We start from the raw sequence: 23,531 nt of genomic DNA, 5'->3' as shown, positions 1-23,531 counted from the left end.
AGTCTCATTGAGTGTGTGGGCATGCACACTCACGTGCACACAGGCGCTCTGATGGCTGGATGTGGCTCTGGACAGTGGTGCCTGGACAGTGTTCCCCCCGTGGGCTGCAGCATCTCCACTGCTTGCTGTCCTGCCCCACATGTACTCCTCTGTGTGGCTTTGCCAGCCCCAAACACATGGCTGCAGAGGCTTTTCACAAGGGGAGAGATGGGGAAAGGCTTTTCCCTCTGGCCGAGGGGTCCCTCTGGCAGCAGGGTGTTTTCTGCGGAGCCTCTGCCAGCTGCATTGCTGTTAAAGCCCATTAGGCAGCTTGTGGAAGGGCATTTTTCTGCATCTCTTTCATCTTACTGCTGACCATAAAAGTTGTAGGGTAGTAAAGGTTTTACTCTAGAAATTTCTGCTCAGCAGCTCACCCAGCAATGCCCCTTGTGATGCCTGTGACCAAAGGACGCAGCCAGAGGCCACCAGGACCAAGCCAGGGTCATTGCAGAAATCTGAGAGTGGGAGCCAGCAGAAGGGTGGCAATGTTCCTGCTTTTGACCCATCTTGTCCCTCTGAACTGCTTGGTACAGAGACAAAGCACTGAGAGGGCGAGCAGAGATGTCCCGTGGAGTTTGCGAGGTTGAAGCAAGCCGTCTCTCCATGTTTGGGGTCTGCTGACAGTTCTGAACATGGTTGTCCTTACCTTGCCTTCCATGGAAACTCTTGCCATTCCTTAGGTATTTCCTGACATCCCTAAGCCCTGAAAGAGCAGGATCCAGCAGCTTTTTTCTAAGGGAGAACAAGATTTGCCAACTCTTTCTGTGGTCTGTTTTTAGCTTTCTATGTGAGCAGCCCTGGACTGGGTCTCAGGACAGGAGCCGAGGTTTGCCTTGTGCTGGACAGACAGAAACCCTGTCCCGCCAGCCCCAGGGAGGGCTTTGGCTGCGGTCTGCTGCTTGTACTGCTCAGGACCCTGTATCCTGGCTGGACAGGTGTTGCTTACATCCATTCATCTATCCATCCATCCATCCTGTCCCAGGTGTTCCTGCTTTGTAGCTGCATATTCAGGGTCATTTTTCAGCCCAGTTAAGCTCTGTAGGTCTCATCACACATGTGTCGGATTAAGACCAGGTGTCCAGCTCTGCATTTCCCACCTGGGTACACTGGGAGCACTGGTGGCATTGGGCTCTGTGAGGGCATCAATACCTCAGCAGGAGTGGGCTCTCGACTTCCAGTTTCAATTTCAGTGGCGGTTTAATTTTCTTTCCCCTGATTTTGGTAGCTCAGGCTTACCTTAGGGCCTCCTCTCACCTGCGGCAGAGAATGCTCGCTGGTTTGGTTTGATTTTTGTCTCAAGCCAAGCCCTTGCCTGTGTCCACAGGGGTGCAGCGGCAGATTGTTCACTGCGTGGAGAAGCTGGCTGGCATCGTGGAGGAACGGTACTGCGACGCACTCACGCGCCCCGATGACCAGCAAAGGACGTGCAACGAGGAGCCCTGCCCGGCCAGGTCTGCTGGATTCCTCCTCACCCCTTCTCAGCAAAGCTTTAATCTCCAAACTGCCCTAAGCAGCTATTTGCACCCATGGTTTTGCATCTCTCCTCTCCCTCATGTTTGAGAATGGGTCCCAGACCCTGCATTGGTCCATGGGAGCAAATCCATGTGGTTGCCTAATGGCTGCAGTGCGTTGCTTCTCCGCAGACCACGAGCCGCACGGGAAGGCAGCATCCTGGCAGGGCCGAGAGCCCCTCTCTGCCTCTGTGCAAATAACCATCCCCGACACCACACAGGGACTAATCCTTCCCTGACCCTCGGTCTGGGCACCCTGACCTTGGGCTGAAACACAAGCCGCAGTTAGGATCCTAATTCCCCCGGGCCCTGCTGATCATTACAGGCTGCTGAAGCCCACGTGCATCTCGTGGACGTCTCCTAGCCCCAAACACCTCTTGGTGCACGCTCTGCAGTGCTCGGTGCGGTGGGGTACGGGCCAGAGCCCGGCTCATGGCCGCTTGCTCCAGCTGAGACGTTTCCCTGTTCACATTTCCCCAGGTGGTGGGTCGGTGAATGGCAGAAATGCTCGGCCACCTGCGGCCAGTCGGGGCTGATGAAGAGGACGGTGCTCTGCATCCAGAGCGTGGGGCTGGACGAGCAGAGGGCATTGCAGCAAGCAGACTGCCTGCACCTCTCCAAGCCAGATGCGACCGCGCCCTGTCACCGGGAGGTCCCCTGTCCCTCCCAGTGGGCCGTGGGGAACTGGTCTGAGGTGAGAAATAGCGCCGGGGAGGTCCCGGTGTCTCGCAATGCTGGGGGGAGCTGGGGACAAAGTGCCCCCCAGACATCCTCAGCCTGCCCAAGAGTGATGGCCCTGCTCCAGTTTACAGGGGAAATTCATGGATGTGTTTCCATGACTGACGTTGTAACACCAGCTCACAGGGACGGGAATTTCATTGCATGGGGAGGTCTCAGAGTGAGGAAGGAGCACCGGGCAGTTTGACTCTGCCCCATCCTCTCTGAAGGGGATGCACTGCTTGATTGCGAGGAGGGCAGAAGCAAGAGGCTTTCAACCCTTCAGCATATTTTCCAGCACCACAAGCCTTCCCCTTTGTTTTGGCAGAAGCCTTAAAGATAATTCTTGCTTGCTGAAGCAAAGTGTTAGGGGCAAGCCAGGGTTTGGGTGCACCAGGCACATGCGTGCCAGCCGGTGGGCATCTGCTCCCCAGCAGCGTGACCTGGCGCTGGGGCGAAGCTGTCTCGTCTCTGCTGCTGGGGTGGGCAGAGACAGAGACCCCCTCAGTAATGTTCCCTGGGAGTGTCACAAATTTTTCAACAATTTTTTTAAAAAGAGAGGGAGAGACCAAAAAACCCCATGTGTAAAATGCCATGGTCTGTGGACACCCTGTGTAGCCTTTATTTATTTTTGTATTTCTATGGATCAGCTTAACCACAAGTTGAGGGTTTTAACCAGAAAATTATAACTCGTAATTTAAGCAGTGGTTTCAAAAAGTGTTCAGCGTTAAGACAAATATCAGGAGAGAAATGAGAGAGCCTGGGAACTGAGCTTGTTGCTAAGAAACAAACAGAATAAAAATGCGAACAGAAAATTTGAAGGCTAAATGAGAGCTATTTAGAAATATTTTTCTAGGGGCCCACAAAAGCCACAATTGCAGGGCTGAGAGAGACGGCTGCAACAGTTTAAAGGGAAAATCATGAATTGCCCATGGGTCTGTGCATGAAGCCAGCCCAAGCCGTCACAGTCATCTTCTGTGGTATTGACATCAACGGACCTGTGAGCCCAGCAAAAATGTGCTCAAGATTTTGAGATGTCCGTAATTTTTCTGTCCTTCTTTCACTTAAAGCTAGAGCCCTCCTTCTTCTCCATTTCCACCGCCACCAGTAAGTAGAGAAACTTGAGGGGCTTGGAAGCTTCCCAGAAACGTGGTCCTTCTGTCCAGCGATAATAATAGGCAGTTGTTGCTTTTTTTGTATTTGCAGATCCTGGGGCAGGGCAGCACGTATGCCTGTGTGGCCCTGGCAGCACCGGGGCAGCTCACGAAGCCAAAGGGGTTATTTGCAGTTTGGGTAGCCCAACCGAATGCTTAAACACTGGGACTTAGTGCCTCCAGAAGAACCCTAAAGCAATGTATATCCAGTTCTATGGACTTTCCAAAGAAGTCCACTCAGAAGCATTATTTGTTGTCTACTAATACACAAGGGTTTGCATACAGGAGCATCTATCTGTTGCTGGCTGGAGCACATCCCACCGTGCAGCCTGCCGTGATGCCTCCTGCAGTCGTGTGCTTGATGCTAAACCTTCATGCAAGCTCTGGGTGTTCCTCCATGAGGCTCCTAACAGCCATCATTTCTTATCTGGGTCCCAGAGGCTTTCCTGATAACTGAGCCTTGGCAAATAAGCCCTCTCCTTCCCCTTGCAAGAGCTGCAATAACTGGAATTTGTCTCCTGGATGGAGCTGGAGGCACTTGCTGAGAAATTTTAGCTTAAGGCACATGCAGCAAGAGTTAACCTCTGCCTAATTTGGCAGGGCCATCCCAGTAGGGAGAAGCAGATTGCTTGCACCCCTCCCACAGATGTTAATGTGCAGTAATGTTTTATTTCAGCAACACTGCATAGCTGGTGGCAATGCCTGGTGGTGGCCACGCAGTATTATGGACTGTCCCTTCTGCAGGGCACAGTCCTCAGGCTGCTGGGTCAGCGTGTCCTCCAGACAGCCCCTGCCTGGGAGGAGATGTCCTCCAGGGTGGGCACCCACCCGGGAGCCCACCAGGACCGGCGTGGGGAGTGGGGCAGGTCCCAACCAGGCACCTGGCCCTCATGAGGACTGAGCAAAGACAAGAAAGGCTCAAAGTACAGGAGTATATATTGTCTGAGGAGCGCATCTCCTGGCCAGCCCAGCCCAGCAGCCCTGCCTTTCCACCTTAACCTCTGAATTTCAACGTGCTGGCGGCTGGGCATCAAACCCTCACCTCGGCCCATCTGTTTTCATCCAAATAGCAGGGATTTCAGCAGAAATCCCCTCTGTTGGGTTTGTTTGCCTTGTTGACTATTTGTTCTTGTTGGCTGGGTCATGTAAGGCGCTTTGATGTACGTGACTAATGCTCTGTGCGTCTGTCACCACAAACTGCAGCAGCCTGTGGCTTGTGCAGCGCACATGTGATGTTAGTAGCACTATGATTTACTTATCCAGCAGAAAATTTTGCTCTCCTCCTTTCCAGCTTGTGGGTTTCTTTTGTGCTGAAAAATCTCAAAGAGACCATTATGGTGGAGGAGGGGGTGTCCTCAACAAAGCTCCTTATTGACCCTTGCTTTTTCTGTACTAGGACAACACCCATGTTGTTATCCCCTGTTTCAAAAAATTCTCTTCTAGAAGAAGAGATGCAATTCATGGCAACAGGTCATAGAAAAGAGCTATTAGATCATCTTACCCAATGCCCTTCACAATGTCCATCTCCCAGGAAAATTGTTTCTGGCTGGAGTGCAGGTCAAGGATCACCCCGAACAAAGAACCCTGCAATACCAACCCTGCACTGGGACGGTCTCTAACGGAGACAGCCCTGGAGGTAGATTTGACCGATAATACCACTGCTTACTGGTGTGACTAGTCCCCCCTGCTCCTGACTCCTGGTACAGGGGACCCCATGCCACAGGTGGGACTGGCACAGGAGACATCCTGGGACCCAGGTGGGTGGTGGGAGTGTGGCAGAGCAACATGGAGCCCCTTCTCCCTGTGCCCAAAGCATCGCGGCACAGGGGACGGTTGAGCACCCACTTCAGTATCTCAGAGGGGAGCACCGGCAAGGGGCATGGTGGGTTCTGCTGCGGCACCGCTGCCGGCCCCTTCCCCGCTCCTCCTGCTGCACCCTGCATCGCCCATGCTCCTGTTCCTGATGTTTGCGTCTCTCTTCCTTTCCCAGTGCTCCGCAACGTGTGGAAATGGGACACAGAGGCGTCCTGTTTACTGCAGCAACAGCACTGGAGCCGCTTGTGACCCTGCAGAAAGACCCAGCTCGGAAACTATTTGCTCCTTGCCACAGTGCCAGAAGAAATTAGACAATGCCAACACAGACTGGTCTGGCAGTGGGTCCTCCAGCAGGGAGATATTTAATGAAATCCATTACATCCCCAGCAACCACATTGCTAAATTTAACCCCTTAGTTCCAAATATTCCAGAGTCTAATGATATCATCACTGAGGAGGACTTCTCAGCCAGAAAGGGAAATGTCTTTGTTGATGATTTTTACTATGATTATAATTTTATCAACTTCCATGAGGATCTGTCTTACTATCCCTTCACGGAGAAAGAGACCAAAGGCGAGGGGCGTAAGCCAGAGCTGAGCACCAACGTCATGGAGGGCTCCCATGAGATGCCTGCTGATGTCCTGCACACTGTCAAGCCGGGAGGAGGAGCAAGTGAGGACCATCTGGTGACCAGCGAAGCAAACACTTCTGCTGCTGTGCACAGTGAAGGAGAGACAGAGCCTGGGGGTTTAACCATGAATGACCTCCTGAGCGTGGTCCCTGAGGATGCGGGGACAGCCACTCCCAAATATGCCATCCCTGACTTCATGGGTGAGGAGGAAGATGCAAGGTTTGTGTCCCACTCCAAGGACCACCCGCCCTCCCAGAGCACCACGAGTCACAACTCTGCCAACAGCCATGACCACCCACCCCTGGAGGAACCATGGGGAACCATGCCGGCAAGGACCAGTCCTGGGCAGGATGCTCCAGCCCGTGGCCTTGCTCCCTGGGCTCCTTACCCAGATGATCCCTCTCCGCCGCTGCCCACTGGCAGGGGCAGTGCTGGTGCAGACACGTCCAACAGTCTGGGAGAGCCGGGGAGCAGCAGCAAGGGGCATGCAAGCACAGAGGGGCCAGGTAACACCAGCAGCGGGGAGCACAGTGTGGCCGGATCTGCGGGGAGAGGTCATGAAGACTCAGGGGAAATGGGTCTTGTCATCACCAGTGATGCTAATGGTGCTGTCCCCGAGACCAAGGAGCCAGAAGGGTGGGCAGAAATGCCAGAGGGGACGGTGGGCACACACGCAGCGTCACTGGCCAATGAGCAAGCCCAAGGGACAGAGAGGGCAGGTCTTTCCTTCCCCACCCCTCAGGGACCGGGGCAGGAGATGGGAAGGAGTGCTGACGGCACCCATTCCGCTGCAAGTCCCTATCCTGTGGGTGCTGATGGGGGTCCCGTGGGGCAGGCAGGGCACCAGCCAGAGCTCCGCACACCCACGTTCCTGACCTCGGCCCCCTTGGTGGCCACTACAGCCTTTCCAGCAGCAGTATCCTTGTCCCCTGCCATGCCTGGGCCAGCCACCCAGCTCACCTCCAGCGGCCTCACCCAGCAAGAAGCCCTGGCACCAGCCTTGCCCACGGCCCCAGCTCACAGCCCTCCCATGCACCCAGTGGGAGCATCGCCCTCTGAGTCCCCCCCAGCGTGGTGCACCATGGGGGTGTCCCACCACCCAGAGCCAGCATCACCCCGTGCAGAGCAGACCTCCCATGGGGCCCTGCTCAGCAGCACCGTGCCAGGGGAGCGCTCGCCGAGGACAACCTCAGGGACATTTGCTTTCAGTGATGGGGAGCACGAGTTATTCCAGCCCACCGCAGCCCCCCCGCCGCTCTGGGAGAAGAAAAAGATGGAGAAGGAGGAGGCTTTGCTTCCACCATTGACCACCATGGCAGCCACTGTGATGCCCAGCTGGGAGGTTGGGAACTGGAGTGAGGTACGTGTTGAGTCCCATTAAAAGTGCTACATGGCCAGTACGGAGGTGAGACACCTGTCCCTTTCCTGGCTGGTCTCCAGGGCATTGCTCTTTGCATGCAAAAAAATCATGCATGGGGCACACACGCTCCAGCTGCCGCTCCGTCCTGTCCCACTCCCTTGGGCACTGGCTACAGCAGCGGCTCCTTGCGCTCTGCAATGCTCGGTTCAGCCCAGCCCGGCACATTTGCAATCACCCTGCTTGCAGCCCTGGCACACCTCCCTGCTCCAGGAGGGCTGGTTCTCCCGTGCACGGCGTTCCCCAGCTCTGTAGGGAGGGTCCCGGGGCAGGGGGTGCTCGGGCAGTAGTGGCAGTACACGGCGGGCAGAGAAACGCACTCCCCGCCTGAATCCCTGCCTGCTCTGGAGGAACAGGCAAGCAGAGAGCCCCCACGCCGGGAAGCCAGACCCTGGCACGGGAGCAAGCTCTCCTGCCATTGTATAGGAGAGAGTATCTTAAAACATGCCACAAAAAGACAGAAATTTAAATGTCAAGTGTAAGGCGCATCAAGGCTGCAAGTTACCAAAGGGAAGGGGCTGTGCTGAATGCAGTGAATGGGGGATTATCAGCAATTATCAGCTATTGTCGTACTGCCTAGTTGTCCCGGGGCTGCTCTCTGCATAGCATTTGCACTGACAGACAAACTTCTGCAGCAATTCACGGTAATGGGCTTTTATCAGCACAAAAATAACAAGCCTTTGGTGTGGTGGGGCAACCAGAGACTCCGTGATGGGGGACTCTTTTAAGAAGGCTGCACAAAGGACCCAGTAAGGGTCAGGAAAATACTTGGTATCAGCAAAAATACAGTCCCACATGTGGGTTTTATAAAAGGGCTTTGAACATCACTTGAGCCGGGGCATTGGAGGAAGCTCTGCGGCAGGGATGGGACTGGTGGCAGTGCTGTGACGTGGAGGCACACGGGTGTGTTTTGAAAGCCCTGCAAAGGCTTTTATAGGAGGCAAAGACTGCTACAAAATAAATCAGATCAGTCTGGACACTGAGGGGTGAATCCAAAAGAGGAGGTGGAGGCACTGCCTTTCAGGTGGAGAGAAATCTCTACTGGGGCTTTTAACACTGAAAGAGCAGGGGACAGACAGTGCTTGTGAAAGAAGGGCATGGAACAGAGCTTTATGAGAAGCTTGTTGAATGGTTGAAGCCATTAGTAATAATTAAGAGAGACCTAGCAACAAAAAAGCTAAAGGCACCCCAGCTGCAGAGATCCTCAGTGCTGCCCTGTTTCCCACCGAGCTGTGGGCAGCCGTGACTGGGAGGCTGGTGCGGGGCGATGGCTGTCACTGCTGGGGTCCGGGGTTGCGGCATAAGAATCCGTCTGGAAGCCAAAAGCTGAACAGGGAGAGAAAGGACAGTCCTAGCCAGACCAGAAATGACTGAAATGGGTTATGGAGGAGGGTTTTCCTCTTCCTTCACCCAAACCGAGGGCTGCCTGATGTGGGACTGGTTCGAGAGGAGCCTCTCACTATGGGGAGTGATCTGTGGGCCTGGGTCCTCTGCCAGTGCAGGGCACAGCCTCAGGGAAAGCTCCTCTCTCCGCATCATCCCACAGCCCTGCCTCTGCGCGCCCCAGTTTTCCTGGCACCCCTCCCGATGCCCACGCAGGAGGCAATGAGCTGAGTCCCCAGGGACCTTTCTGCTGGGCTACCAGCCTCCATCCTGGGCCAGAGCCAGCCATGGGGCATTAGGGGCATCAGGGTCCAGCCCCGCTGGGGCCGGCAGCAGAGGAGAGAGAGGAGCAGGCGTCTGCCTCCTGTGTTGCAGTGCTCGGCCACCTGCGGCGTGGGCGCGATCTGGAGGACGGTGCGCTGCAGCACCGGCAGTGACGACGGCTGCACCGCGGCGAACAAACCCGTCCCTGCCCGGAGGTGTTCCCTGAGACCGTGTTCTTCATGGCGTGTGGGGAACTGGAGTAAGGTAAACAGGCATGTAGCCGATAGGGAGGGTCCTGAAAAATTTACAGAAGAATGAAGGCAGGTGGTGCCTGCCCTGTGGCTGGAGCAATACTGGCTCTTGGGGCATGCGCGTGCCCGATGGCTCACAAAGGCAGAGGGTAAAGGTTTGCGCTTGCCACGGAGTTTAAACTACTTCATCCCACAATAATCTTTTCATTTTTCCTGCTCTTGGGCTCATTAAAAAGCCAGGAATTTGCAAAAGCTAAACAAAGAGTGGCTTGAAAGTCTGTGGAAAATGTTCTGGCCGCTCTGCGCTACCAGGGGGTGTTTGCAGTTGGGTTGGGTGAATCCAGTAGGTTCAGTGGTGGGGAGCAACCCTCCTTGCTCTGGGTGGCCACCGTTTCTTGGGATCATCAGTTGTCTGACACATAAAGACACTGTTACCATTACAACTGGAAACCCATTGCTTTCAGAGGGAGAGTAGTGACAGATTCAGAGCTGCACAGACTTTTCTCTAGCTTGGACTAGAGAAAGAGCTGAAAAGAGGTTGAGTATGGACTCAATCCAACCCAAGGCAGAGCGTGTCTCTGGGGTCACCTCCCATTGCCAGAGGGATTCCCCCTGCACCAGCCCTTGTCACCGTTCCCCGGCGTGATGCTCCTGTCCTTTCCCAGTGCTCCAGGAGCTGTGGCGGGGGAATGAAGGTTCGGGACGTGCATTGCGTTGACACCAGAGACCAGAGGCTCCTACGGCCCTTCCACTGCCAGGCTGTCCTCTACAAACCACTGGCGCAGCTCCCCTGCCAGAGCACGCCATGCCTGGACTGGTACACGTCCTCCTGGAGAGAGGTAGGGGCTGTTGGGGAGGGGGCTGAGACGGGGAGGGGGGGCAGCGCTTGACCCCCGAGCATCACAGCGGGGCTTCATCCCTGGCTGGGCACACACAGCGTGTGTGCCTGTGACGGGGTGTTTCACACCCGCAGTTATTTTTCCTCTCTCCCTGGAAGCACATTCGGCCAACACTCAGCATTTGCTTGCCCAGAGCAAATGCTCAGTAGCTGGGCAAGTGCAGGGCCAGGGGGACTGAGCTGCCTTCGCTGGAGCCCCCTGATCGTTGCTGGCAGGGAGGCAGCGAGCTCAGCCCGCCTTTTCACACGCCTGCAAAATTTAAGCAGATACTTGCAATGGGTCTGCTGGATCCTCCTGCCTCTGGGAATCACCCAGCCGGTTTCAAGCACAAAAAGGAAATCACCCGCTAATAGCAGGGGTAGCTGCGAAGCGGGTGTTCCACCTGGAAGGCAGGTTTTGCGGGTGCTTATCTATTTGTAGGGTGGGTTTGCAGCGTATTTCCTTAAGACACCAATGCATGGAGCCTGTCTGCCTTTCTGTTGTGCCTCTGGCTTCCCCTTTCAACGGCTCGTGTCTCGGCAGTGCTCGGAGTCGTGCGGCGGCGGGGAGCAGGAGCGGCTGGTGACGTGCCCGGAGCTGGGCCGCTGCGAGGAGACATTAAGGCCCAATGCCACCCGTCCCTGCAACGCGCACCCCTGCACCACCTGGGTGGTGGGCTCCTGGGGAGAGGTGAGCAGGCACAGGCGGGAGCACGCTGCTCCCCTCATACAGGGCTTTTGCACAAAATGCAAGGAATGGCGGGGGGGAAACCCAACCCTCAAAACCAAACTGGGGACTACGGCAATAAAAACCTCCCGGGGTCTGATGCTGCTGGCACAGCGCAGCGTTGGGGCGGCGGCTCTGCGGGGCGTGGGGATGGGTCCCCCCCACTTCCCGGGGCTGACGGGGCTGCCCCGCTCCCGCAGTGCACGGCTCCCTGCGGCGGGGGCATCCAGCGGCGCCAGGTCAAGTGCATCAACACCAAGACGGGGCTGGCCGAGGAGGACAGCAGCCTCTGCGACCACGAGCCCTGGCCCGAGAGCACCCAGAAGTGCAACCTGCAGGACTGCGAGAGCTCCGAGTCGGGTAAGCGAGCGGTATCCCACGGCCCTTCTGTCTGTCCTGAAAGCTGAATGTTTTGTCTTTAGTGTGGTTACGTTCCCCAAGGGCTTGTGTGCACTGTTTGGGATAAATGCTGCCTTTTGAGGACATGGTGATAATTGCGGAGATTGGTGTGAAAACCACCCAGGCTCTCAGTTAAGGAATATTACTTACAGAGCGGGCAGCTCCTCCTTCATCAGCTTTAAGGAGGAGTGATGCAGCGTCCTCCATCCCCATCCTCTGTCATGGTCAGAGACACTTTTCCACCATACAGCACTGGTGAGGGCTGATGCAGTGACACCCAGTTAGAAACTTGGGTGTGCACAGTTTTGCCACTCGTTGTGGGTCGCAATGTGACAAGGCACAGCACAGCATTACCTGGGGTGCTGTGTGCTAGGGAGGTTTAAATGGCACTGTGGTAGTGGGCATTGGGTGGGCATGTTGTACACGGGCTGGGTGGTCTCATGGTCTCTTCGAAGCCCCCCTGTGAGACAACATAAAGTCCTTGTAAGAACATGACCCATTTCTGGGTCTGGTAACTGGAGATGTTTTTTCTAGCCAAGTTTAGACTCATTCTTTATTTTTCTTCTCCCCACCTTTCACTTCTCCGTCCCCCAGACAGTCTGGAGGAGGACGCCAGCAATAACTGGCTGTGCTGAAAGAGGAGCTACACTCAATTAATTTTGCAGGGGCAGTTCATGCCCTGCGCTCTCCCAGCTGGCCGGCGGCACGACGCCGTCCTGCTCCTGGGAAGGGACCCCAGGAAGGGCCGTGCAGCTGGTGCCGGCACAGCAGCACCCGGGGTGGGACGGGCTGGGTGCCAGGGGCGACCCAGCGGAGCGGGTGTGGGAAAGGACGACGGGCGCGTTGTGCTCACGGTGCTGCTAAACAGGGAGCTGATGCTGGCTGCAGCAAGGAGAGTGATGGGAGAGGAAAGAAAAACCAGTCAGCCCACTAAAAAGCAATGTGTCTGTGGGGAGATGGAGGGGGTGTTTTATATATGAAGTGTGTAAGGCTAGCTTGGCTAATTGATAATTAAGTGGGAATGTTATAACTGTCTATAAATGTCCAGAGCGTTTGGCTGTGAAGGGGCCAAGTGTGGTTTTACTGGCATGAATGTGAGCTGGGATGTGCTTGTTGGAGGCAGCAGCATCACCCAGCAAAGGGACCGCCGGCGCCCGCCTGAGTGACCATGCCGGGGGCGGCGTGGGACAAAGGGACCTGGTTCAGGAGCAATGTGTAATTCAGAAAAAGGAAGCCAGAAGGAATTATCAAGGGCTTAAGCTCTCTGACCACCAGAAGGCTGTTAAGTCCCAGAACACAAAACTTTTGAAACAAGCCTAGGCTCACCACTAGAAAGTCAGATAAAAGACCAGTTCTCCAGTATCTTTGGGTATGGCTGAGAAGTGAGTCAGTCCCATTTTAAGCTGAGCCATGTCTGCCAGCTTTGTTTACCTGCTCTGGCTGCAGCCGCAGTGCTCAGCCATGCCACAGGCATTCGCCTAGCTTCTCCTCTCGCCTTCACTCAGAGATACACCTCCCATGGCACCAGGCAGTTCCCTGTAAGCCAGAAATCTGTGGGCTGCAAGGGTTAACAGCACTTAGAAGGAAAAGCAATATAATGAGGGGATTAGCTGTCATTGATATTAGCATGTTGATCATTAATCAACCTTATCTTTTTAATGTGTCTGGGGAAAAAAAAAGCCTTTTGACTGCCCAGAAAGAAACGTTAGACCCTCAGGAGGTTTGTTGAACAAAGAGGGCTGAGAGCCGGAGCGGGGCAGGGGGGCAGCGGGTGCCCAGGGTGCAGGAGCCAGCCCCATGGGCTGCCGCACACCTCTGTGCAGGTCCCCCTCTGCAGCCTGGGTCACCCGTTCTTATCCTTTCAGCTCTTTGTATTTGTTCTGTATCTAGCCGTGCTCCTCCTAACACCTATTCTGGAGAGGGCAGAAGCACTGGCTTTGGTTAACTGGGATTTGGAGGCTGTGACCGCTGGCCGTTGGGATGCTTTTAGCCATTAAATCGTTCCTTTTCAGCGGCTGTGCGACCCTCCTGCCTTTGCAAGTCTGTTGGGCAGTTCAACATTTAGGAAATAATTAGTCAGGCTTGCTCAAGAAATGATGCGCGGTTCCGGCTATTTTTGTCACGGGAAAATTTCCGTGCCAGGCTTGGTGATGAGAGCTGTGGAGCCGCACAGCGTAGTCAAGGTTGTACCAGAATAACCACTTAGATGTGTAGGAAGCACACAAATAAATGTCAAAATCCTGGATAAAAAATGACATAAATGCTCTGGCTGTAGCCCAGGGCAGGAAACGCCTCTTGGAAATACAAACATTTCCTGCCAAACCATGAAGAGGAACAAAACTTTCACATGGCAGGAAATCACAGATGTGTAAATCCACAGGCAGAGGCTCCCAGAAAAGGCATGAACGTAAACTCCAGCCCTTTCCTGTGTTTTAAAGGATCTTTACTGCACAAGATTAATGCAGGCTGGAGTGATTCATGTGTTTATGTTAGAAGCACAAGGAGCCTCTATCTCCTCTAACATGAAGTGCACCGATACCAGCAAAATCATGTATTTGTCTTTGTGAGCAATCGTGTTCTTGCTGGACACAAAAATGCGAATAACCCCAGTAGAGTTTAAATGTTAAAACCATTATCAGATGAATTTTTAACAGAGATGGAACAGATTAAGCATAAACAAACATCTCACAGGCAATCAGCTCACTTCAATTAAAGGAGCTTGGAATTAATCAGAATCAGAATCCTGTTCTGTCGCCAGGTTATAAATTAATTGATGATTACACAGAGGTTATTTTTAAATGTTTTACAGCTGCATCCAGCTGTGAGTGGAGAAGATAGGGTTGGCCGTGTCCTTAGGTGGCTCTTGGGTACCATCGGAGCCCATTGGGCACACAGATGCCTCTGTGCCATGCCCCAGCAGGGCTGGGAACGTTTATCTTACTCCATGCTAAGACAAGGAACTCAAACAAGTGCGACTCCAACACAGGAAAATCTGCACGGGGGCTGAGAGCCATCACTCTCGCCCACACTAGCAGCAGCCAGAAAAGCCCTGCGGCTCCTTGCTGGCGTCCGAGGGTGCAAGGAGGACTTCGCTCCCCTCCTGACAGCACAGCCTGGGTGATAGGAGCGGGAACAGATTTGCCAGACCTCGGGCAGGGCTGCCGGGGAGATAAGAGCAGCCTCTGGCTCAGGAAAGCCTGTTGCTGTCTGATTTCCACCCGTGCCTAGCTCCGAGCCCGGGCAGTGCTCTCACACCCACATCAGCCACTCCTGTTACCAGATCATTTCTTGCAGCTCAGAAAGCTGGAAAAAACCCCTCACAACATGTTTATTTCTGTGTTTAAGTATTACAGTTTGTTTTATGGCCATCTTGGAAAGGAGCTGAGCAGCAGGTCCCATGTGAGAGCTCGGAGAAACAGGCGCTGGTTTATCCAGCAGGTCAAACAGCTTTAAAACGCAAAAGCAGCAATTGCTTTATATTGGAGGAGGATGCTAATGGGTGAACTGAGCTGCAGTCGCCCCGCTGCTGCAGATGTAGTGGTTGTGCCTGCAGGAGGGCTTTTGGCCAGACCCCATCAGTGATGGGTGAAACAACCCTGTTCAGGACCGAATGTGTGCAGCCCATGGGGCACTCATTGTGGTAAATGTCATAAAATTAATAATTTTCCTCATGCCCATTTCTCTGGATCTGACACTGCAAGTTCCCCAAATTCACTCCAAGCAGGTGATGGGTCCGGTTCTTCCCTCCAGCCAAGGCACCTTAGCAAACATGGCTGTTTCCCACACGTGTCTCAGGCTCTGAGTACCAAAGGAATTAAGGTAAAGCCTTCGGCTGGCCCAAGAACAAATATGTATAAACTGGCCGTGGATACAGTTTCTCTGGGAAAGGGACAGAGGTTTCCAGCCAGCGGGAAGGGATGGAGTGGGATGGAGTTCAGCCTTGTGCCCTGGGAGCAGCCAGCACATGGGACCGTGTTTGGTGGGGCTGTGAGAGGGGCGATGCCTCGGGGGGAGCGAGGGGTGAAGTCTCCCCCGCTCACACCAGGGACGTGCTGGGGCAAATCCCAGACAGCTGGTGCCCTCTTCAACTGCTGCCTTTTGCGGTGCTCCAGGCTCATTATCCAGGGTCTGGTTGTATTTCTAGTTGCCTCAAGATTAATTGGCAATTAAAAGTTATATTCCTGCTTGCTTTGCGTAGGGAAATGAAATTATTCATGGTTCTGCATGTAGATGAGTTTGTCCACAAGGGACACATACTAGAAATAATTGCAGCAAATTCCAATTTTCTGTGTCATTTGAGCATGTAAGTCTGTATCCAAGGGGCAAGACAGGGAGGTGCTGCTGAGCAAGTTGTTAAGTGCCCTTTATTTACTGCTAATTAACAACAGGTGTCAGTGGAAAATGGGTGCTTGGGAAAGGATTTCCCGTTTTTGTTCAATGTAGGAGAAATGAATGTTACACATTTTAGCCTTACAGAGAAACAGGCTTTCAATGACACGGGCTGGCAGAGTCTGTCCCCATAGCGGCCCTTCCTACCGAGGGGGTTGATGCAAATGCCAGGTCCGAGCAGTAAGGATGCTGTGCAGGTCCCCTGTAATGCGCTCGGACGCCGATCCACCTGCGCCGTGTCTGCAGAGCGGCTCCCATGAAAATTCGGGCAATGGAAGAAAAAACTATCATAACCATCAGGCAGATGGAGCAGGAAAGGCATGTTTCCTCACCCCGACGAGAACAGTAGGGTTTCCTTATTGCAGTGCTGCATGCTTTTTATGTAAATGACCTTGGTTTGACCAGCGGCAGTGGGAGATGCTTCTCCTCCCTCCTTCTTGGCAACTGCTGAGCAGATTTAAGTTTTAGAAAGTGTAAATCGCAATGGACCTCAGCGGCACTGAGGGCTCCCAGGCTCCAAGCCTCCGATAATGGGAGGCAAAGCCTAATCCCAACAACAAAAGATTAACCCTTACTTGACTTCTTTGAAAACTCTGCAGAATACATCAAAGGCGTATTTTTCCATGCAGAAGAGCAACCTTCGGCAGAGAGGATATGGGCCTTGGACTTGAAGGGCTAAAAACAGAGAAAGCAAGGACAAAAATGAAGAAATGGTGCTTTACCCATGGCTGGAAGAACAACTGTGCTCAGCCACGGCAGTCACGCTCTGAGGGTCCTGCCTGGCGTCGGTTTCCCTCAGTCCTGAAAGAGAGGAGGGCTCAGGGCTGCTGGCAAGCATCCTTACTCTGCCTAATCTTCATGTTAAAAAAAGGCAAAAGAAGCAAAGACTCCATAGATGTGACATGACTGTCTGCTCAAGCTCTACTGTTCCTTGCAGGGTTGGCTGTGGGAAGCCCTGGATTCAGTGTGTTTAAAGCAGTTTTGGATTTTGGCAAGGAAGGCAGGGTCACGTTCAGCGACTCGTTTCGGCAGAGTTAGCTTTTTCTCCCCCTCCCTGCACTCATGAGAAGGAAGGGGAAGACAACGCAGAGCGTGGGGAGAGTCCCGGCTCTGCTGCAGCTCTTTGGAAATGAGAATTTCTCTCTGTCAGATCCAAGGACTCTAAAAAATGGATAATCCCCCTCAACCTTTTACAGAACACTAGCGTTTTCCTCCCCCTGGTCTGTAATCCCCAGGCTGGATGCTCAGGGAGTGTCAGTGGGAGCTCCGTGACAGTGCTGAGCGAGATGTGCCGGGAGCAGCAGGGCTGACACCTGAAAACCAGTGGGGTTTTTGTGCTTTTCTCCCAGTTTTCCAAGCTGCAGCCGTATCAGTGCCTGCCCGTGCAGGCAAACCTGGCAGCTGAGCATACATCGCATGCATGCTGACCGGTGGCCACAGCTCTAGAGCTGCCTGCAATGAAATGTGCTGCCTTCGCCAGTGCTCATTCCCAGGGAGGGCACCGCGGGCCCCGGAGCAGGAGCCTGGGATAATACTTGTTCAATTCGGCACTGGCTGAGAGCATCCCGAAGGCCAGAGGTCAGCAGCTTAATTCTCTGGTTTTGCTAGCTCAGCTCTAAGCTCAACCTTTCCTTGTTTTTACAAAACCTGTTCCAGGAAGTTTATTTTTCCCCAGCATAAAAGTAAATGCTTAGGTCTGTATGGCAGAAGCTTAAATGAAATTTAAAGTGACTTCCATGCCAACTTAAAAAAACAACCAAAAAAAAGTGGGGGTTTTAAGTTTCTAATGTGCTGACTTAGCTTGGATTTTAAAAGCCCTGCTTTAAGCTATTTCTTTAGACTAAAATTTGGCATAGACTTGAACACTGGAGTGTATGTTCAAATGAAGTGTTAGGATTATATGAAAAAGAATAGTTAATAGAAAAAAACAACAGTAAAAGGATTAAATTAAAATTGAGTCAATTCTGTAGGGACCCTCTCTGAAGAGCTGACAAATTAAGTGCTTATTACAGCTTCCCTTGCCCAAGACCCATTCCAGGGAGGAATCACGAGCTCAGCCAAGATTTTTCAGACCTGAGCTTGACCCCACACATATCCACGCTGAGACGCTACATCAGACCAAAACACAACCCGATCTGGAAAAATGATGAGCACTGAACAACTCTCATTGACTTCATTTTATTAAAATGCTTTGGAAACCCGGAGTCCTGCTGCGGGGTCTCACATAAGGTCAGCAGAGTAGTTGCAGCAACGCCTCCAGCCAAGGGTGGTGGCTCTTCTCCACCCTCCGTGAAGCCCATCCCGGCTGTTATTCCGCAGTAGGCTCATACCTTTGCAGATAACATGGTGTACAAAGAGAAATAACTCCTGGCAGGAGACCGATGGGCTTATTTATGCCTGTGTATGGCTCTGGGTAGTGCAGGTACAGGAATTTCCTACTAGCGCCCAGGGTGTTGACCTGTTGGAAAGGGATCAGAAAACAGCTAAACCATCACCTCTGGTCCTGGAAAGCGACCTTCCAGTGAGAGGCTCCAGAAGCCTAGCCTTTACAGCTCTTTCAAGGGAAGACAGGAGGCAACTTGGTTGTGATCCATAAATAGCTTTCTAGGAAGACTGTTGCGATAAGCAGAGGGGTCGTGAACAGAAACAAGCCCAGCAAGGCACAGCGGCAGTGTGCTAAAAATACCGAGGCGCTTGGCAGGGGTCTGCCTCGGCGCAGCATCCCCCCAGGAGCATTGCCCTGGGACTGCAGCGCCGACAGTCCGAAACGCCGGTGATGTTCCCGTCCACCCATGCAGCATTTTTAACTAAGTTCTTCTAAATAATGTGGAGTTTTTACTGCTGTTACACTTGCTCGGTGCAATGCCGTGATTAATTAACCCCCCTGGAGCACACCAGCCCCTGTCCGTGCCTGCTGGGAGCTGTCGCTGTGTCCTCCATCTCTCCTACTCAATACCGCTTCGAAACCCAGCAACTTGAAACACCACAAATTCATAAAACCCGTGGGAAGTACCGGTTGGTTGGGCAGGTGGGGGTTACCCAGCAGTTGTGCCCCAGTGAAGAGTAAATGATTACCAAATCCTGCACGAGGGGAGAAATGGCTGATATTGGTGTGCCAAGCCGGAACTGGGCACCAGTGCTTTTTAAGGCATCGTCGCCGCCAGCCGTAGGGGACAGGATGGGGCAGTTCTCCAGGCTGACATGCCCTCAGGCTTTTCTCTCTCATCAGACACCCCAGAGGTGTTTTAGGATCCCTGCTTGAGGCATCCCAGTCCTGCAGCACGTGCAAACAGGAATACATATATTCGTGTGCATGAATGTCCCCATGTGAAAGGGCTCTGGGGGTTCAGGGGATGCTGTGCCAGAGCCACAGGGATGCTCCTTGGGAATACCATTCATGAGACCCCGATGGAGCATTGCACGAGCAAACGCTTCCCTTTTCCTGACCGGCTCTGGTGCTCTTGCGCAGCGTGGCTGCTCTCATGGCAGGTCTGGGGATGTGCACTGCTCCCGGCCTGGACCTCTCTGGGCTTCACAGCAATTCCTTGTCTACTCTGCTCAACCAGCAGGAAAACTCCGCATTAACCCCCAGCACCCAGGGGGTTGGACCAAACCCCCAGCCCGTGAGTGTGATGTGGGGCTGGGATCCGGCGCTCAGCCCCGGTCTGTCGGCAGCTGTTGGATCCGACACCGCCGGCCGGCAGCAGCTTCTGTGTTAAATGGTTTCTTCAGGGCACAGAAACACTATTGCTGGGCAGAAAGAGCTGTTGCTCAAGAGGAAGAGAGGAGATACCTCTACTGAAATAGAAAATTAATTTTAGACCAGTATAGTGACCTCCTTGCTGATGGGCTGGGGCCAGGGGGGTGAGAGCTGTGACTGAAATCCCAAACGGGGGGAAAGTCTCTGCTCTGCATCTGCTGAGTCCTTTGCATTAACTGCTGCGGGTCAGCTCGTCCCTGTGAGAATCGGGGCAGTGGCCTTTCCCTGAGCAAAGCCTTTTGTTCGCAGAGGGGAGACGGCAAGGGGCAATGGTCAGTGAGAGCTCGCTTGGCTCAGTCCCAGTGTTTCCCCAGCAGAAAAGTGTCCTGAGAAAGAGAAAAACCCATTTTCTTGCCTTGTTTCTGCATCTGCTCAGCATGGCCCTGGGCAGAGGGTGCCTGGGGAGAGGCAGTGCGGGGGGACCATGGGGTGCTGGCTCGAGGCGTCTGCCCCACAGAGCATCAACTCTGCCCTTCTTCAGGGAAGAGCTGTCATTTGTTTTAATCATTTGTACAGGAGGTAAAATTAGACAGAGCTGATATAATTTCAACAAGTCTTATACAACTGGGTGAGATGCTGGAGGCTCAAGGAGGTGCATGTTTGTTTTGTTATAAAGTAGAAAAGGAAGAAATTAAAAATTAAATCAACCCAACTATATATTCTTATAAGCAGTGCATGTTTGGTGATGGGTCTCTGCCGCCCTAACTGAGCTGAGAGGCAGCCTGTTTGAGCCCGGTCTGGCTGGCGACAGAGCTGGGAGCTGCTGGGGCTGGTTTCTGCAGCCTCTGCTGATGGCACAGGGGAGGGCTGACCCCTTCTCGCCACATCCCGCACCATCCCATGGGATGCCCGGCACCGTGGTTTGCACAGCGCCATGGTTTGCATGCGGTGGCAGGCATGAGGGTGTTTTGGGGTGGTGGGATGTCCTGCCTTATCGCACCCCAAGGGCAAGGTCTCTTTGGGGCAGCGCTCGCGTCTCCCCGTGCTGTGAACCCGAGCGCTGGACCAAACGTCCCAATGTGGCACTCCCGGCCCCGGAGAGGGATTTGTGAGTTCCAGACTGTTTGCAGAGAGGAAACAGTTTCTGCAAACAGTTTGCTCAGCCTGCGGGTGACTCAGCTGGGACGGCTGGGCTGCAACCCATGGCCACCACAGCCGCTGCTGCAGCTGGCCTGGGTGCTGCCCCCGCAGCAGGGCTGGGTGCTGCCCCCCCAGCAGGGCCGGGTGCTGGCACTGGAGCAGCGGTTCCCAGACAAAGCCCATCCTCGAAGCAGCGACGATGTTGTTTTGAGGTTTGCGAGACACCTGCAGGAAACAAACCAGATGATGCGGGTTCTCGAAATAATCTAAACACAATGCAAATTAAAATGAATTATCGCCTTTCTGCTGCCTTCTGTTGGCATTGCAGGGAAGGTCTGGGGGCTGGGAGGAGATGTCATTGCAGGGAGGTTTGTCGCCTCTCCCAGGCCTCCAGCACGGACCCTCCTCCCCAGGGAGCGAGCCTGGGCTCAACCCCGCTCCCCCATATCGTTTCTCTACCCTGGGAAGATGCTGCAGAACTGTAGACAACAGCAGAGGTGTTATTTCTGCTGGCAGTTAGAAATAACGAGGATGCTTGGTACCCAGATGAGGGTGGGCTCTGCATTTGCTGAGACCTGTCTTTGTCTCTGCCAACTGCACGCCAATTTTCACAACAAATGCCCGATAACCGCACCGGCAACACCGGCAATAACGCTGTCCTTGCCCTCTCACCTTCCCTCCAGGCTTCGTCTGCAAGCGTGACCGCTTGACGTTTGGCTTCTGCCAGACCCTGCGGGTCCTGGGAAGGTGCCACCTCCCGACGGTCCACCTCCAGTGCTGCCAAACCTGCCGCCAGCACCAGCACCGCGCGGCACCCGACCGGGACCGCGGGGACGAGCGGGCCTCCAGGAGGTGACAGGACCGTCCCCGCGGGCAAGAAGCGCCAGGACCCACGGCGGCTCCCAGAGCAGCGTGGCGACGGCAAAGGAGGGAGCTGGCTCACAGCTAGGACTTGCGGCTCTGCCTCGTCCCACAGCAGCGCCGGACGGTGCTGCCCACAAGCTGCGTGGTGCTCTTTCAAAACACGGGGAAGGCTTGATTTCTTTTATTTGTGCTACACTATAACGGTGCTCAAACCATCGGTCTGAAAAATAAGGTCTGGCGTGGGCTGGGTGTGCAGGTCCCACTGGTCCCTGGGAGATGCCGGGGCAGCCGGGACCCTCCGTCAGGGTCGTGCTGCCACTGGGCGACCGGCCGGGAAACATTTTGGGAAAGGGAAAACGAAAGCAGCAATGATTCGGGGGAGACCTCTCAGAAATGCTTATGGTGCTATCATTTGACATTTTCAGCCTCTTGATGGTGTTGGCAGGCCAGCACAAAACTCTTGACTTTTATTATTATTTTTATATATATGAAGTGAGCATCTAGCATTCCACCAGTACAGCCGACCGTTTGGGTTAGGTTTTTTTTTCCTTAAGGAACTTGAAGCTGGCAACCCATTTCTGTAATTTTCATTAAAATGTTTACGCACTGAAGCTAAATAGCCATAATCTGAGAAATGGAGACAGGGCAGTGGGATAAAGTATCGGCTTTAGTTACCCCCACGAGTCCAGGGCTCATGGTGTGTGCGAAGACTCCATACCCTCATCTTCCCGCTGCTGGCTTTGTGTGCCAAAGCCATTGCCCATATCACTCTGGAGCAGAGGGGATGGTCAGGGACACCAAGGCACAAGTGAAATGACACATTGGTTTTGGAGTCCAACAGTGCATTCCCTTGCATGTATTTGTGAAGGAGAGGGAAAGCTGCTCTGGCCCCGGTGGTGAGCAGTGCATCCTCTTCGCTGCATCCTTCCTCCTGAGCAGCAAAAAGTACTTCCACACCTGGGTTTCTGTATGCCGTTATGGCATAGCAGTTTAATGGTTGGTTAAGGTGTTTTTCTGTGTTCTTACAAGCTAAAAACCTTTTTTCCTGCTTATATAGATTCTACTCTGTTAAGCTTAGCTGATTCTTTTAACTAGAATATCCAATATTGTACAAGGAGCGGCACTTCGCTGGCACAGCCCTTACCACCTGGTCCGGGGGTGTCGTGTGTTAATCCCTCCCCGTCTTGGGGAGGATTTGCTGTTAGGTCAGTCCCTGGTGGAGGGTCAGGAGCATTTTGGTAGAAATTCCCTTCCGTATGACTCTTCAGGCTCTATGGAGGACACCCCAAAACTGGGAGACCATGAAGGCAATCCTACTTGCATTGTACAAAGAAGGGCTCAAGCACAGCATCGGCCGCACCGTGTGTGCAATGCGGTCGCACAGCCCAGGGTGCGTTTCTTCTTCCCCTGTGCTGTCGGGAACAACATTCAGTCCCATAACAGGGGAAATTCCTGTGTGTAATTTGTATGTAAAACAGAAGCCATGACTTCACCATTTGTGTTTTATTCCTTTTCAACGTGGTGTAAATTTTTATGTTTCAAGAGCCTGTGTTCAGTCCTGTTTTCCTTCTCACCGGCACCATCTGTCCCATGCTTCTGTCATGCTCCCAGGTTTTGCTAAGGGATAGCAACTGAATGTGTTGGGGTTTAATGGCTATAGCTCATGAGTGTGTTAAATTAAACAGTTACTGAAGAAAATTGGTTGGGTTTCATATTTTCTCTTCCCCTTGGGAAATTTTGAGGGATTTTTCACTGAAAATGCAGTTAAGTGGAGACAGTTTAGGTACTGGCAACAGCGGGGGTGTGATCACTCTCTTAGCTGCAGCAAAAGGGGGCAATCAGTTTGCATCTGAAAATCATTTAAGGCTGCTGTTTGCAACTGGGATTTGTGTGATTAAAATGTGAGCTGGGTTGATGGGGTAACTGCTGGCAGCCCACTGGTGACTCGCAGATCTAAAGGCTCCAGCCTCTGCCTTCAGCCGCTGCAAATCGATTCATTTCAGTGGTAACCTGACCTGGTGAGCCTCTCCTGCAGTACCTGTCCGTGCACAGGGTCACATCCGTGGCCGCGACGAGGGCACAGGATAATTCCTCCCACAGGGGACCCGGCCAAACCCATTGCACCATCTGGGCATCAGTGTCAGGAATGCCGGAGAAGCGATTGCAGCCGAGGGGAAGACTATAACAGCAGCTGCTGTTTCATAAATGCTTCAGCCTGGCCAAACATAAACCTTTGGGAATACGTTGATGAAAC

General features: G+C 53.5%; 1 protein-coding gene across 1 annotated transcript in view; it reads left to right on the top strand.

Moving 5' to 3' along the window:
* The window catches only part of ADAMTS7 (ADAM metallopeptidase with thrombospondin type 1 motif 7), a 52,383-nt gene extending 29,408 nt beyond the window's left edge, over positions 1 to 22,975 (top strand). The window contains exons 17-24 of the mRNA XM_052808466.1: positions 1,364 to 1,490; positions 2,031 to 2,244; positions 5,412 to 7,226; positions 9,042 to 9,194; positions 9,847 to 10,020; positions 10,603 to 10,749; positions 10,986 to 11,145; positions 21,097 to 22,975. Coding sequence (XP_052664426.1) covers positions 1,364 to 1,490; positions 2,031 to 2,244; positions 5,412 to 7,226; positions 9,042 to 9,194; positions 9,847 to 10,020; positions 10,603 to 10,749; positions 10,986 to 11,145; positions 21,097 to 21,269 — 2,963 coding nt within the window. The 3' untranslated portion in view covers positions 21,270 to 22,975. The remainder of the gene's footprint in view (positions 1 to 1,363; positions 1,491 to 2,030; positions 2,245 to 5,411; positions 7,227 to 9,041; positions 9,195 to 9,846; positions 10,021 to 10,602; positions 10,750 to 10,985; positions 11,146 to 21,096) is intronic.
* Positions 22,976 to 23,531: the final 556 nt, after the last annotated feature.

Source organism: Harpia harpyja, chromosome 14, assembly GCF_026419915.1.
Source record: "Harpia harpyja isolate bHarHar1 chromosome 14, bHarHar1 primary haplotype, whole genome shotgun sequence".
Classification (NCBI taxonomy): Eukaryota; Metazoa; Chordata; class Aves; order Accipitriformes; family Accipitridae; genus Harpia; species Harpia harpyja.
The sequence above is the reverse complement of the archived record's forward strand: the minus strand, read 5'-3'. Positions and strand labels throughout refer to the sequence as shown.